The sequence below is a fragment of the Medicago sativa genome, chromosome 3 (assembly GCF_051527215.1).
Source record: "Medicago sativa cultivar Bolivia chromosome 3, Bolivia_mono, whole genome shotgun sequence".
Taxonomy (NCBI): domain Eukaryota; kingdom Viridiplantae; phylum Streptophyta; class Magnoliopsida; order Fabales; family Fabaceae; genus Medicago; species Medicago sativa.
This window is the reverse complement of record NC_140751.1, coordinates 99,507,840-99,520,425: the sequence shown is the minus strand read 5'-3', so window position 1 is coordinate 99,520,425 and position 12,586 is coordinate 99,507,840. Positions and strand designations below refer to the sequence as shown.

Below are 12,586 nucleotides of genomic sequence, written 5' to 3'. Positions count from 1 at the left end.
TTTTGATATTCAATATTCAAACTATTTCAAATTTTTTATATTATTTCAGCTTCCTTTACTTTGGTCTTTGCGGGGTCAAACCATATATGGAACAATGCTAATGTGTTATGCTAAGTTGACAAAATGCATACATATTATAAATTTTTATGATCAATAAATCATGGTGATAATTTCATGGGTGATAAATGAGTTTCATATGTGTGCAAAAAAATATGCACAAATTGTGGACTATAGTAGATGAAATATATGAGTGCAAATAAACGAAAGAATGGTTAAGGTTTCAAATTTGAAAGGAAAGAAAGGTGCATCCTCATTTATTTTTTGTAATACATGATATCTTTGCATTGAAACCATATGATTGTCATTGCTATGACTATAAATACAATAATGGATGGTTAATTGGTATGATACATTTTAAAAAAATAATTAATAATTATAATTGATTAGAATTGTAAATTTAAGGAAGAATTTTGAATTGAACGAATGAATATCAAAATGGTGTGAGAAATATTGAAAATGAAAGCAATGTTTATAACAAAAATACAATCAAATTCACAAATTTGTGTAGACCCAAAATTTGATGTAATTTGGTGGTTCAAGGCAAGTTAGCTTTGTTTTCTTTTAATGAATGGTGCCAACACCCTTTTTTATGTTTGGGTGTTGGCTGACTGCCGTGATGTAACTTCTAAACTATTATCTCTGGCACACCTTGTGTTAGGGAAATAGTGTTCCGGGTTAACATGTAATTCATTTTGATCTTTTTAAAAATATATATAATGAGAGGAAATAAAGGTAATTATCAATTATTAGAGTCAAAAATAAAAAAAATTACAAATGAATACGGTCCTAATAATAAAATATTCATCACAAAGTAAAACCATTGAAATCTTTTTTTTTTTAACCTTTTGGTTTATAGTGGAATGTATGAGTGAACAAATCTTGGTCAGATTATACAATGTGTAGTCTTTGAGAATTGAAGGGTTAATATCAAAAAATTACTAATTATCATATTAGATATATTAAAACTAACTCACTTCTCCTTTATGTATGTATTATTATCACTACAAAGAAAAATCATATGTATAAGTCATAAAACTTACACCAAATCTCAGTCGTCAAATCTTATGCATCAAATGGCCTATAAAACTTTATAATATATATATATATATATATATATATATATATATATATATATATATATATATATATCAAATTTGAAGCATATGTATTCGGGTTGTCCTCCTCTTTCATAGTTTTACAACACTTAAATTCTTCACTATGGGGCATGCCTATTAACTACCCAGACTTACAAACTGAAAGCAAAACTGATCTTTACCTCCTTAATTGTTTTTTTTTTATATATATTTTGCTAGAAGATTATCTCCCCACATCGGAGAATTTAAATTTCACTTCGATGTTATAAATAATATGATGCCACGTGACAAAATTCATTTCAAATTCTTAAAAAATAATAATTAAGCATTTGACATATTTGAGGATCACTGAACCAACATAATCTAGATATATTGGTATGTTCACCGATTTATAATTTAATCTTGATGATTGGGGTTGATCAAACCACAAACTGTCAAACTGTACGTGCAATATTTGTATGCTATCAAAATATAAAGCTTAGTCATCTTGAGGATAAAGGGATTTGCCCATAATGAAGGTTCAATGAGCCATTTGATGCGTTAGATTTAACAGCTGATATTTGGTTCAAGTTAGACTTATATTGGGGTCAATAAATAAATCCAACCTTCCCTCAAAAAATAAATAAATCCTACCTCCTTATTCATCATTTGATATAAGAGATGTTTTCCAATTTTCATCAATACCTCACTTGTTATATACATAAATAATAATATAATAAACTTGAAACCATAATTCATCATTTATGAAATCGATCAAATTATGTAAAAATTATTTATAAATATCAATCATCAATCCATTGTCTTAACCCCATTTTTTTCTTTTGCATCATAGGTATATAGAAATAATACAAATAATCAAACTCCAAGATTCTCTTATAGGATTAATCTATATATATATATATATATAGGGTTTTGCTAGAAGACACCTTTTATGAAGGTGTCTTTTAGCAAGTTATTCTATGAGCATTTGTTAAAAGACACCAACTAATTTTTATGAAGGTGCCTTTTAGCAAAGTTATAACTAAAAAGTGGAAACCACACCTTGAGGTGTGGATTGCTAAAAGACACCTTCATAGTTGGCTTCTAGCAAAACCCATATATATATATATATATATATATATATATATATATATTATATATTGGTTTTGGAGTCATTAACAAAAGGAGAACAATTTCTTGACACAAAAAAAAAAAAGGAAAAAGAGAACAACTAAATTAGTTGAAAACATGAAAAATATAAAATTTTGATAGAATTTAGAATTCTTTGACTGAATGTCGAATTGGTGTAAGAAATAATGAAAGTAGAATAGTTATTTATAGAGTAATGATATTTTGACATCCATTTGATGACAACCTTGTTTTTCTCACTTCTTATTGGTCAAAAACAATGGAGAGAGAAAAAGGAAGAGAGAGAATAACAACATCATGTGAGTATGAGAGAGAAAGTTGTCCAAAAGTTGTCAAAAAGTGGTTGTCAAAATATCATTTCTCTTATTTATAGGGTAAAATTCAATGACATTACTCCTATTGTTTAGATCCTCAATTTGTGGCACTGATTTATTACATACGCGCAAAATAAAAAAAATAAAAAGACGTATGAATTTTTTTAGGGGAAAATGTATGATTATTGTACAATCCATTCCAATCTTACGCTTTTTGCTATATGCATATATGTGTGGGTGAACTTAATCAATGTCTTTTATGCCCAATCAAACATTTCCTGCCTCCAGGTATACAATAAAAAAAGTTTTGCTTGATCAATGTCTTTTTTTTTGGTAGTGTGATCAATGTCTTTTATGCACAATTGAACATTTTCCTAATATATAATAAAAAAGCGTTAAGCAATAAAAAGAATAAAAAGAAATTAAAATGATGATGCAATAAAACAAATTGATGCAATCGGATTGGTCAATAAAATAATAATGACATTTGTCAAATAATCATTGGATTAGCAATCAAAAAAATGCAATGAAAGTTAATAGCATTTAGACGCCATTAAACCATTCATTTTTTAGTCACACTATTTACGTTTTAATCACAGAAAAATAAGAAGGAATATGCTTTGATGAGAGAGATATGTTGTCATAAAAGAATTAAATGAATAATTACATTTGCAAGTGTCAAGTGTACTTTTCAAAAAAATTAAGACAAATGTTTATAATAGAGATAGAGATAGAGATGCAAGTCAAATTTATATTATAAAGATAAAGATAAAGATTAGATATTATTCAATTTTTTATTGCTTTTTCGTATGGTCTTTCTTGTAGTCCTATCATTATTCATAAACAATGTATTTTTAAACAGATATTTATTAATTTTTGGATGTTCGAATAACATGACTTCACAAAAATTGTAGCAATATTTCTCAAAAATAAAATAAAAATTGTAGCAATAAAAAAGACAAACTCAAATGTTATACACAAAAGAAATTATCACTACCACGTAACAAAATGTGCTTCTAATGGAATCATTGATACAACAAAATTGTCCCTCAAATGTGAAGAATAAAAAATTGTGGAGAGGTGTGCTACACCACTTCATGTTCCATAATTTACAGGTATTGCTAGAGTTAATATCTATCTTTTTCATTCATGTAATATTTAAGAAATAAGTAAAACAACATGGTTACACCAACTTTGCTTTGTCATCATCAAACAACTAAAGAATGAGAAAGCAACTAATATGAATAACAAACCCATGAAGAAGTTTGAATAAACAAAAGAGAAATTTTAGAAGAATTTTAAAAATTAAGAATGAATTTTGAAATGGTGTGAAAATGTTGAAAGTTAGAAGCAATATTTATAGCAAACAAAACAATTAAATAACATCAATTACCCCTTTAATTTTCTGATATAATAAATGAATGAATATTTGATACAATAAAAGTTTGATTTTGAATATCGATACATCAATGCATTTCTTACCCACTAAGAATTGAAAATATGTGCTTTTACTGTACTATCAAAGATAATTGTGTGAGAGAAATTTTTTTATTAGTAACTATTCAAATTGACAATGAGTGAGGTGATGATGTGAATTAAAAAAATTGAATTGGTTAAGATAATATGTAAAACTATAGCTGAAAGAAAAAATATTACGCTAAATTGAAAATGTAAATGGGCATGTCTGGTTTTTTCTCAATAAATCAAAACAATAATTCAATTTTTTTTTTCTTTCCTATTGATGCTTTTATCCATATGATTCAATATGAGTCACATTATTTTGTTTTCCTTTTAATTCCAGAATCAAATATTAGCTTTATGATTTTTTCAAATACCCATAATTTCTATATTAAAAACAAAATTTAAGGAATCAAATTAATAAGGATTGACTTGGAACATGAACATGATTACATGTACATTTACTTGTCATATGCTTCATAGGTGTACACATTTTTATGACATGGAGAAACATTCAATGCTCTTTAGAATTTGAAGGTGACATGTGTACTCTTCAAAAAAATTAAGGCAAATATATATAATAGAGATTCAAAAAAATTGTATTTTTAGTTAAGAACCATACGAAAAGCACCTAAAGAATTGTATCTAAGTTTTGTCCTATATTTATTTCTATTACTTTCTTATCTTATATCAATATTATTTTTCTAATTTTTGAGATGATTATTCTTTGAGGGCAAGTTTAGTTTATTTTTATTGATTGGGTGTAAAACCAACTTTTCACAGTGACTGTTAACTGTGAGTAAAATGAATAGTGACCGTTAACAGAAACCTAAAGTTCAAAACAGGACAGTTGTTTAAACAGAAATGCTTGTTTCTTATTTAAGCTTGACGAATATCACTGGTATGTGTTTGTACTTTGTATATATTTAAACAGCGTGATGGAGAAATAATAAAGATGTGGCATTTTAGTTTGATATTTTTGGAGGATGCGTGCGTGCACGCTATGTTTGAAGGCGAAATTGAATAACGATGTTATGATGTGGATGATAGCTGTAACGCAGTATAGTTGTTTGCAGACTCATATTTATTTAGTTCTAAGCGTGCTTTAAGGGTGGTAATAATAATAATTAACAAATAAAGAGAAATTAGGCACATTAATAATCACATGACATCCTGTATCAAAACTCATAAGTCATGGGATTTGGAAGGGATTGTGTTATTAATTAAGACGGGAACCGTAAAGTGTAGTAAGTTGTTTCTGCCTTGACTTAGCAACAAATCAATTCACGTACCGTTTACGCATATTATATTTATGGATTTCAACTTTGGATTCTATGATATGCACGAGGGGCCAGGCCAGCGAATGAAGCTATACTATATTTCTTCTTTTGGATTACAGCCAGCGAATTTAAACAAATTATTATTATATTACATATATAATCATAACAAATTATTATATTACATATATAATCATAATCATAGTCATAGATGATTGGGCCGAGGGTACAGTGCAGAGTGTTGAGGTTGGTGATATGGTGATGACGCACTGACGTGTGCTTGCGTGGATGGGCTACTAGTCCTATTCACCACTTGTGTACCATTGGGATGCCAATGTTATATAACATTGATCAATGAAAGAGTGCCACATATGACTTCACATGCATATATTTTCTCTTTCCTCTTTAGACCTTTTTGCGTGGCACACCTTCATTGATCAATGTTAGCATTGGTATCCCAGTGGTAAACAAGTGGTGTCCCTACTGGTCCAACGCTAATTTTTTCATCCCTTTGCCCACCGGACCAGTTCTGATTTCAATCAATTTGCTGTAGATACAACTCAAAGTTAAACACAGGAAATTAATATGGAAAATTTTATATTTATTTAATTATTGGTGTGAGGGTCTTTAAAAAAAAATTAATGGTGTGAGGGTAGGTTGGGGCAGGGCGAGGGCTGCTGACTGTGTTTGAAATCTGAATAATAAACTACACAAAAATTTAAGGGTTAGGCTCACAAGTTTTCTAAGGATACGTAAAAAATGAAGTGAATAATTTTTTTATGAGAAATGATATTTGTACAACTAATTTGTGACAATATTTGTACAACTTTCTCTTTCGTACTCACACGATGGTCTTATCTTCTTTTCCTTTTTTCTCTCTCCATTGTTTTTAACCAATAAAAAGATAGAAAAACAAAGTTGTCATGAAATTGATGTACAAATATCATTGCTCATTTTTTATTAACATGTTGACATTGGTTTCAAAGTTGTTTGCAGTTTGTTTTTTTAAAAGGTTGTCTGTTGTCGGTCTCACACCATTCAAGTTTCTAGACTTTTGAGTCTATAAATATGTTTGAATATTTTTATTCTTTGAGTTACCTTTTAGGACGAGATCTAAATCCATTTAACTTAGTATCAGAGCCGAGTTAAAGACTGTAATGTGAAAATTAGACTCAGGTCCACACTAGACGTGAGGGTAGGTTTGAAGTTGGTTTCAAAGTTACTTGTAGTTTGTTGTTAATCTCACACCGCTCAGATTTTTGGGTTGTCGAGTGTATAAAACATTACCCACACTCTCTGATTAGTTTTGAATGCTTTTTGAATTCCTAACCCTTGTTTTAATTAGTTTTTGAATTCTTAAGTTATTTAGATTTTTTTTTTTGTTAATTCTATGTGATTAGACAAATTTTTAAAGTGGATTGTCTTTCTTGATTTTCAGCTTAACAAATTGATTAAAAGAATTAGATAGTGCACGCGACCAAGCTATTTATAGCACCTTTATCATGTGTAATTTTGCAACATTATCCAGTCTAGCTCGCACCAACGAGAACGGTGCGAGGACCATATTCAGAAGCCCTTTGCATTGCGACGTAACATGCTCACTATGTGTAATTTTCTTTCTTGGTTTTAAACCAAATTTGATTTTTTTTTCGACGCAACTGTTGGATCATGAGGGGATCTCGGGGACCGTCCACATCGAGGTTAGAACAACCGCACAAGCAAGAGAGACACCACACTCTTACCCCAAACCTTAAGGCAATGAGTTTATGAGTTCTCTTACTTATAAGGTGTTCAACCTTTACTTTTCTATTCGATGTAAAACATATAACTCACACTTGCACACAACAACTAAACTAAAATTCAATATTAATCCTTACGTCTATCGCCAAAAAATAAATAATTTTGCTATGATTTAAATTCCGTGGATACAAAAAATTTATTTCATGTCATTCAGGAGCGAATATGGAATTGGGAAATGGATTGTCGTTGATGCGCGAAAGAAGCCTACCTTCCAAACCTTCTTAGTCGTGAGATCAATCTAATATCCTACACAAAGTCAAATGTCTCTCTCTTTACCATTTTCTCATTTTTTTATTAAAAAAATAATAATTCTTAAAAAATAACTTGCAAACATTGTTAGTCGTAAAACGAATCCGACAACCAGATCTACCGTTGAAGTAGATAACTTCCTCTAAGCATTGTGTTAGGTAAACGAAAGAACAATTCGTACCTCATGGTGGCCCGACCGGTCGGAAAAAGAATGAAGGGAGATATTTGAAAGAGAGAATGTTACCAAAAAAAAAATTTGAAAGAGAGAAAAAAATCCAAGAAGGCCACGTGGAGAATGTTGAACTGTTAGATGGATCCAACGGTGAAATTATGGTACTATAATTCTGTTTATTATCGTGTATGAAATTGCTAACATGTGATGTGGTTGTAACGATCTTGTGATAATTTAACACAAAAAAAGAGATACTTCCTTCGTTTTAAAATGTAAAATAAAAAAAAAAACTTTTTTTGTCTCAAAATGTAAGAAAAAAAACAAAATTTTAATTTATTTAATTTTGTTTTTAAAAAAAACCATATTTTCCAACAATTTTTTTTTCTTATTAAATGCAAATGGGTTAAATATGTTTTTGATCTCTATAAATATATCAACTTTTCGTTTTACTCCCTCTAAAATTTTTCTTCAACTTTTAGTCACTATAAAATTTTCAATCACTACTTTTGGTCCATATTTTTAATTTAATAATTGTATTTTTTAATGAAATTATGCAGAAATGTGTAAAATATTCTAAAAAAAATTCCGATTTTTTTTTTTTTTTAACAAAACACAAATTAAGTATGAATTTATAACCTTAAAAGATATAAAATTTCATCTTAAATTCATGTTTTGTTAAAAAATTCTAATTTTTTTTTTGGAAAAGATTTTTATAATATTAGAACTTTTTCTGCAAAATTTTATTCAAAAATATGAATTCTACACATGAGTGACCAAAAGTGAATATGAAATATTTTTTGAGGGACCAAATGTTGAAGAAATTTTTTAGAAGGATTAAAACGAAAAGTTGACATATTTACAGGGACCAAAACTCAACACAAATTACATTCAATAAAAATTATTTTTACATTTTTTCATAAAACTTATTAGAAAGAAAACACAAAGTTATGTTTTACATTTTTTTGACAAATGTGATTTTTTTATTTTTTTTATTTTTGTTTTCATTTTTAATTTTTTTCTTTCTTTTTATCTCTGGCCTAAGTCTGGCTGGCCAGCGATCGCCGTCATCGCCTATCCCTCTTCCATAGATAGATCTACACGGTCACTCTCTTGCTTGAGTCCAGCTACCGTCCTCATCGTCACCTTATCTCTCTACAATAGATTTGCTCTCTCTCTCTCTCTCTCTCTCAAGAAGTAAGTAAAATGAAGGCGTTGGGATGGTGGCTGATAGCGGTTGGGACGCTTCGATTAGCTTCCGTATGGTTCGGTTTCTTCGACATTTGGGCTCTTCGACTCGCCGTCTTCTCTAACACTACCAGTAAGTATATTATTGTTAATTAACTTCTGTCTTTCTTGGAGTATTTTACGTCAATTATTCATTCATTCACGAATTAATGGTTTGATCTTCACACATTTCAATGGTAGATATTGTTTTTAGAGTCGGTTGAGTAACTGAATTTGAATTGATTTCAGAGACAAGTTAGAATAGATAGATCCAATGTATGTACTGTATGAGATCTCCTACATCCCAATGTTCTGTTGCTTTCAAATATGGTTAAATGGTAAATTATTACGATATGACTTAATGTTCCCCCAATAATGCGGCATTGATCTTTTAGTTAGTGGTTAAACAAATGCCAACTTAACTTGACATAAGGTGGATTTGACTTCACTTGTATTGCTAGGAAAAACAATGAATCTGCTCCTTGTTTGCCTGTTGTGCATATCTTCAGGATTAATGTTTATTAACAATGCTTTTAAAATTTAGCAAGTGTGACAAGCAAGCTCATGTGTATTTTGCGTAGAGATTTAAGAGTCTTTCACAAATTCAATTTTACTTCAGATGTAATCACCATGGCCCTGCATTTATTGGAAATGGATTCCATGCAGTTATCTAGTTGACAATCTCATACATTGATCTTGGTTTCACAGTTTATATAATAGATGGGAAAATACTTTGCATTAAATTAAAAGGCCAGAATCCTTACAAGCAATGGATGTTACAGGTTCTGGGACACTGCCTAGCCATGACATAGAACTCTACTGTCTAGCAATATTAACCAGACCATGAGTAGCTTTGTTCTTACATCTAATTAAAGTAACATAAAAACATTGGGCAAACTAACTTCAAAATCAAGGCAATCTAATATTAAAACTTCACTACAACAAATAGACAGTCTTCCTTGCAGGCATTTCACAGTTACGCCATAGTCTGGCTCAATTGTGATATGATCAGGTTGGGTAGTAGAAAATATCCACTGCGGCACAATCTCAGTGAACAATTCAGCCAGGGTCAGATCGGTCCTGATACTTTCTTTGTGAGTTGCAGCAAACTCCATACAGCCTACTAAATGATCCGTGATAACCATGCCCCACATCCAGTAGAGCCGTCCCTGAGACAACCTGCACCAATGTCAATTTTTTTCCTAGAACTGTCAGGTGGATCCCAGTTTTCTGTTTTAGGGTTAGCAATATCAGAGGTCAGGGCTGTACCTGTACATCCCAGTTTTGTGTTGTAGGGTTAGCAATATCAGAGGTCAGGGCTGTACAGTTTGCAGAAATTATTTCTCTAGGTTACTATATGATATCATTTAACAATTCATCTTGAATTTTTCATCCAATGAATCAGTGAAAGTAATTGGAATTTTGAATCGGAACCCTTTTATCTCTTGATGGAAGTAGGAAATGCTTATGCAATACCTGTATACGCAAAGACCGAATAAATTAAAACAAAAGAAGCACCCATCTTTCATGGTCTGAATAATTTGTTTTTGTTTTTGTTATAAGTAATGCTATGGATAATGAGTAAAATCAAGCCACGACAAAATCAACCAAATCATTAATGATAGAGTGAAATCAAGAATTAGCAATATTCCATTTCACAATGGCTTAGCAAGGTTGTTTCGCTGCATTTCTGAGTTTTCTTGCTAAATTATAATTTCAAACATTATTCTAATATTCAAATTATGGGCACTGATACGAGTTTCTCACTTGTTGCAGTGAGTGAAGTTCATGGACGCACATTTGGAACTTGGACACTGTTGACCTGCACCCTCTGCTATATCTGTGCATTCAACCTTGATAACAAGCCTCTTTACCTGGCAACTTTTTTGTCATTCATCTACGCGTTTGGTCATTTCTTGACCGAATACCTAATTTATCACACAATGGCGATTTCGAATCTCACCACTGTCGGCATATTTGCAGGTATGATGAATTTCATTCTCGTGTCCCACCAATTTGTCTATTACATAGCATTATTTTCTTTGATTTTAAACCAAATCACTGTTTTTTTCACCAATGATTCAATATTCTGTGTTATTTGTTTAATCTGATGTAGTTGAGTGCCAAGTGAACTTTTAGACTTGGTGCCCATTTGGATTCACTAACATGAAAAGTAAAAGTGAGTTTAAGCACATTGATTTTTATAGTTTGTGTGTTTGGAAATAAAACTATTTTTGCCTCTGAATTTGATTGTAATTTGAAGATGAGATTTAGAACAGTCACCTCCAAACACGATTTTAAACATCAAGTATATTGTTCAACTCACTTGTAAATAATGTAAATTCATTCAAAATCATTATTCAAACCCAACTATATGCTGCGCAGTTCAGCTGTCTTCTTGAGTTCCTGTTGTGAGAATTATTTACTAATTTCTGTTTGCACCCCCAATTAAATTAACTAAAAAGAAAGTAAAATAAACAACAAAACTTGTATCCAAATATATGTCCTCTACTGTATACTTTCCAGCCCATTATAATTCTGGAACTTACTCAGTCTCACTTATTATTGCCCTCTTATTTCAGCATTATTTACTCATGGATACGGCTTATTTTAATATCTAATCTAATCTAATCTAGTGTTTATAATAACAGGAACGTCAATAGTATGGATGCTATTGCAATGGAATGCGCACCTGAAAGTCCGCTCGAAGCCTTCTAATAGAAAGCATTAGCATTAGCAAGAGTTATGGGATGAAAGTGCAGTGTGAATTGTACTATATCAGAATGTGTTAGGAAAACAAAGAGACGTTGCTCTAATATCTCATCCTTGTCCTTTTACTTCGTTTCAAGAGTAGTTCTAGTTGTTAGAATTCAAACTTTTGCTACCCATTGCTGGTTTACAAAATTGATGGCATTGTGTTTCCTTTTTGGATGCAATGGGTTTATCAATTCAAAATAAAAGTCATTTTTGGGTTTGTACGAGTTACACAGCATTAAGAATGGAGGATTTATTCATATAAGCATGTCATGGAGTAATGCTTCAATAATCATTATCGATTTGCACTCATTGTTACAGATAAGCATCTCATCTCATTGGAGTAATTATATTTTCAAGCCTTTCCCCCCTATTTTTATGGAGTAATGTAACAGTTATGTTCGTTTTCTTTAGAAGACAAACTTGCATCAATTATTTCTGAACTGATATATTGTTTTCGAGTCAATATTGGGGTCAGAATAACACATTCTGCAACATCCACAGACAAACTCGACCCCTAGTGCTGAGTGACCTGACCACAACATTTCGTTACCTGCTAACCATAACCATTTTTGTTGTTATATATTAGAGATTATTTGAATTCGAATCTAAAGGAAGTCAACTATCTAATACTCCAAAGAAAACACTGCATCCAGCCTGGCTACTCTGCTAGTGAATTGGTGGCACTTCCATTTCAAAGCAAACATTGTTTAAAACATTGAACTATGAACAACCACACAAGTGAGATTGCAAGTCTTTGGTTTATGAACTATCTCATTTATATGTTGTTCAACATCAATTCTTTTATCCAATACGAAACTATAACTCACGTTTTATGCATCACAGCACAACCACCACACAGGTCATAGAATGTTCATATGATATCTCATATGTAGGACATCTATTCAAGGCTCACACCATGCAAGCCTTTCCAAAAAGACAACGCAAAAGCCAGGCATCGCCTTGTAAGAACATTCAGGATGAACAATTGCCTTAAGTATGCTTCAGGCAAAACAATTACAACCCTCCATATGGCTAAAGACTGTCATGAAAAAA

General features: G+C 30.9%; 1 protein-coding gene across 1 annotated transcript; it reads left to right on the top strand.

Moving 5' to 3' along the window:
• Window positions 1–8,549: 8,549 nt before the first annotated feature.
• On the top strand, window positions 8,550–11,855 carry ERG28 (ergosterol biosynthesis protein). Its single transcript, XM_085756875.1, has 3 exons — window positions 8,550–8,870; window positions 10,553–10,759; window positions 11,428–11,855. The coding sequence occupies exons 1-3, from the start codon at window positions 8,756–8,758 to the stop codon at window positions 11,505–11,507; spliced, it is 402 nt and encodes a 133-aa protein (XP_085613001.1). The 5' UTR covers window positions 8,550–8,755; the 3' UTR covers window positions 11,508–11,855.
• Window positions 11,856–12,586: the final 731 nt, after the last annotated feature.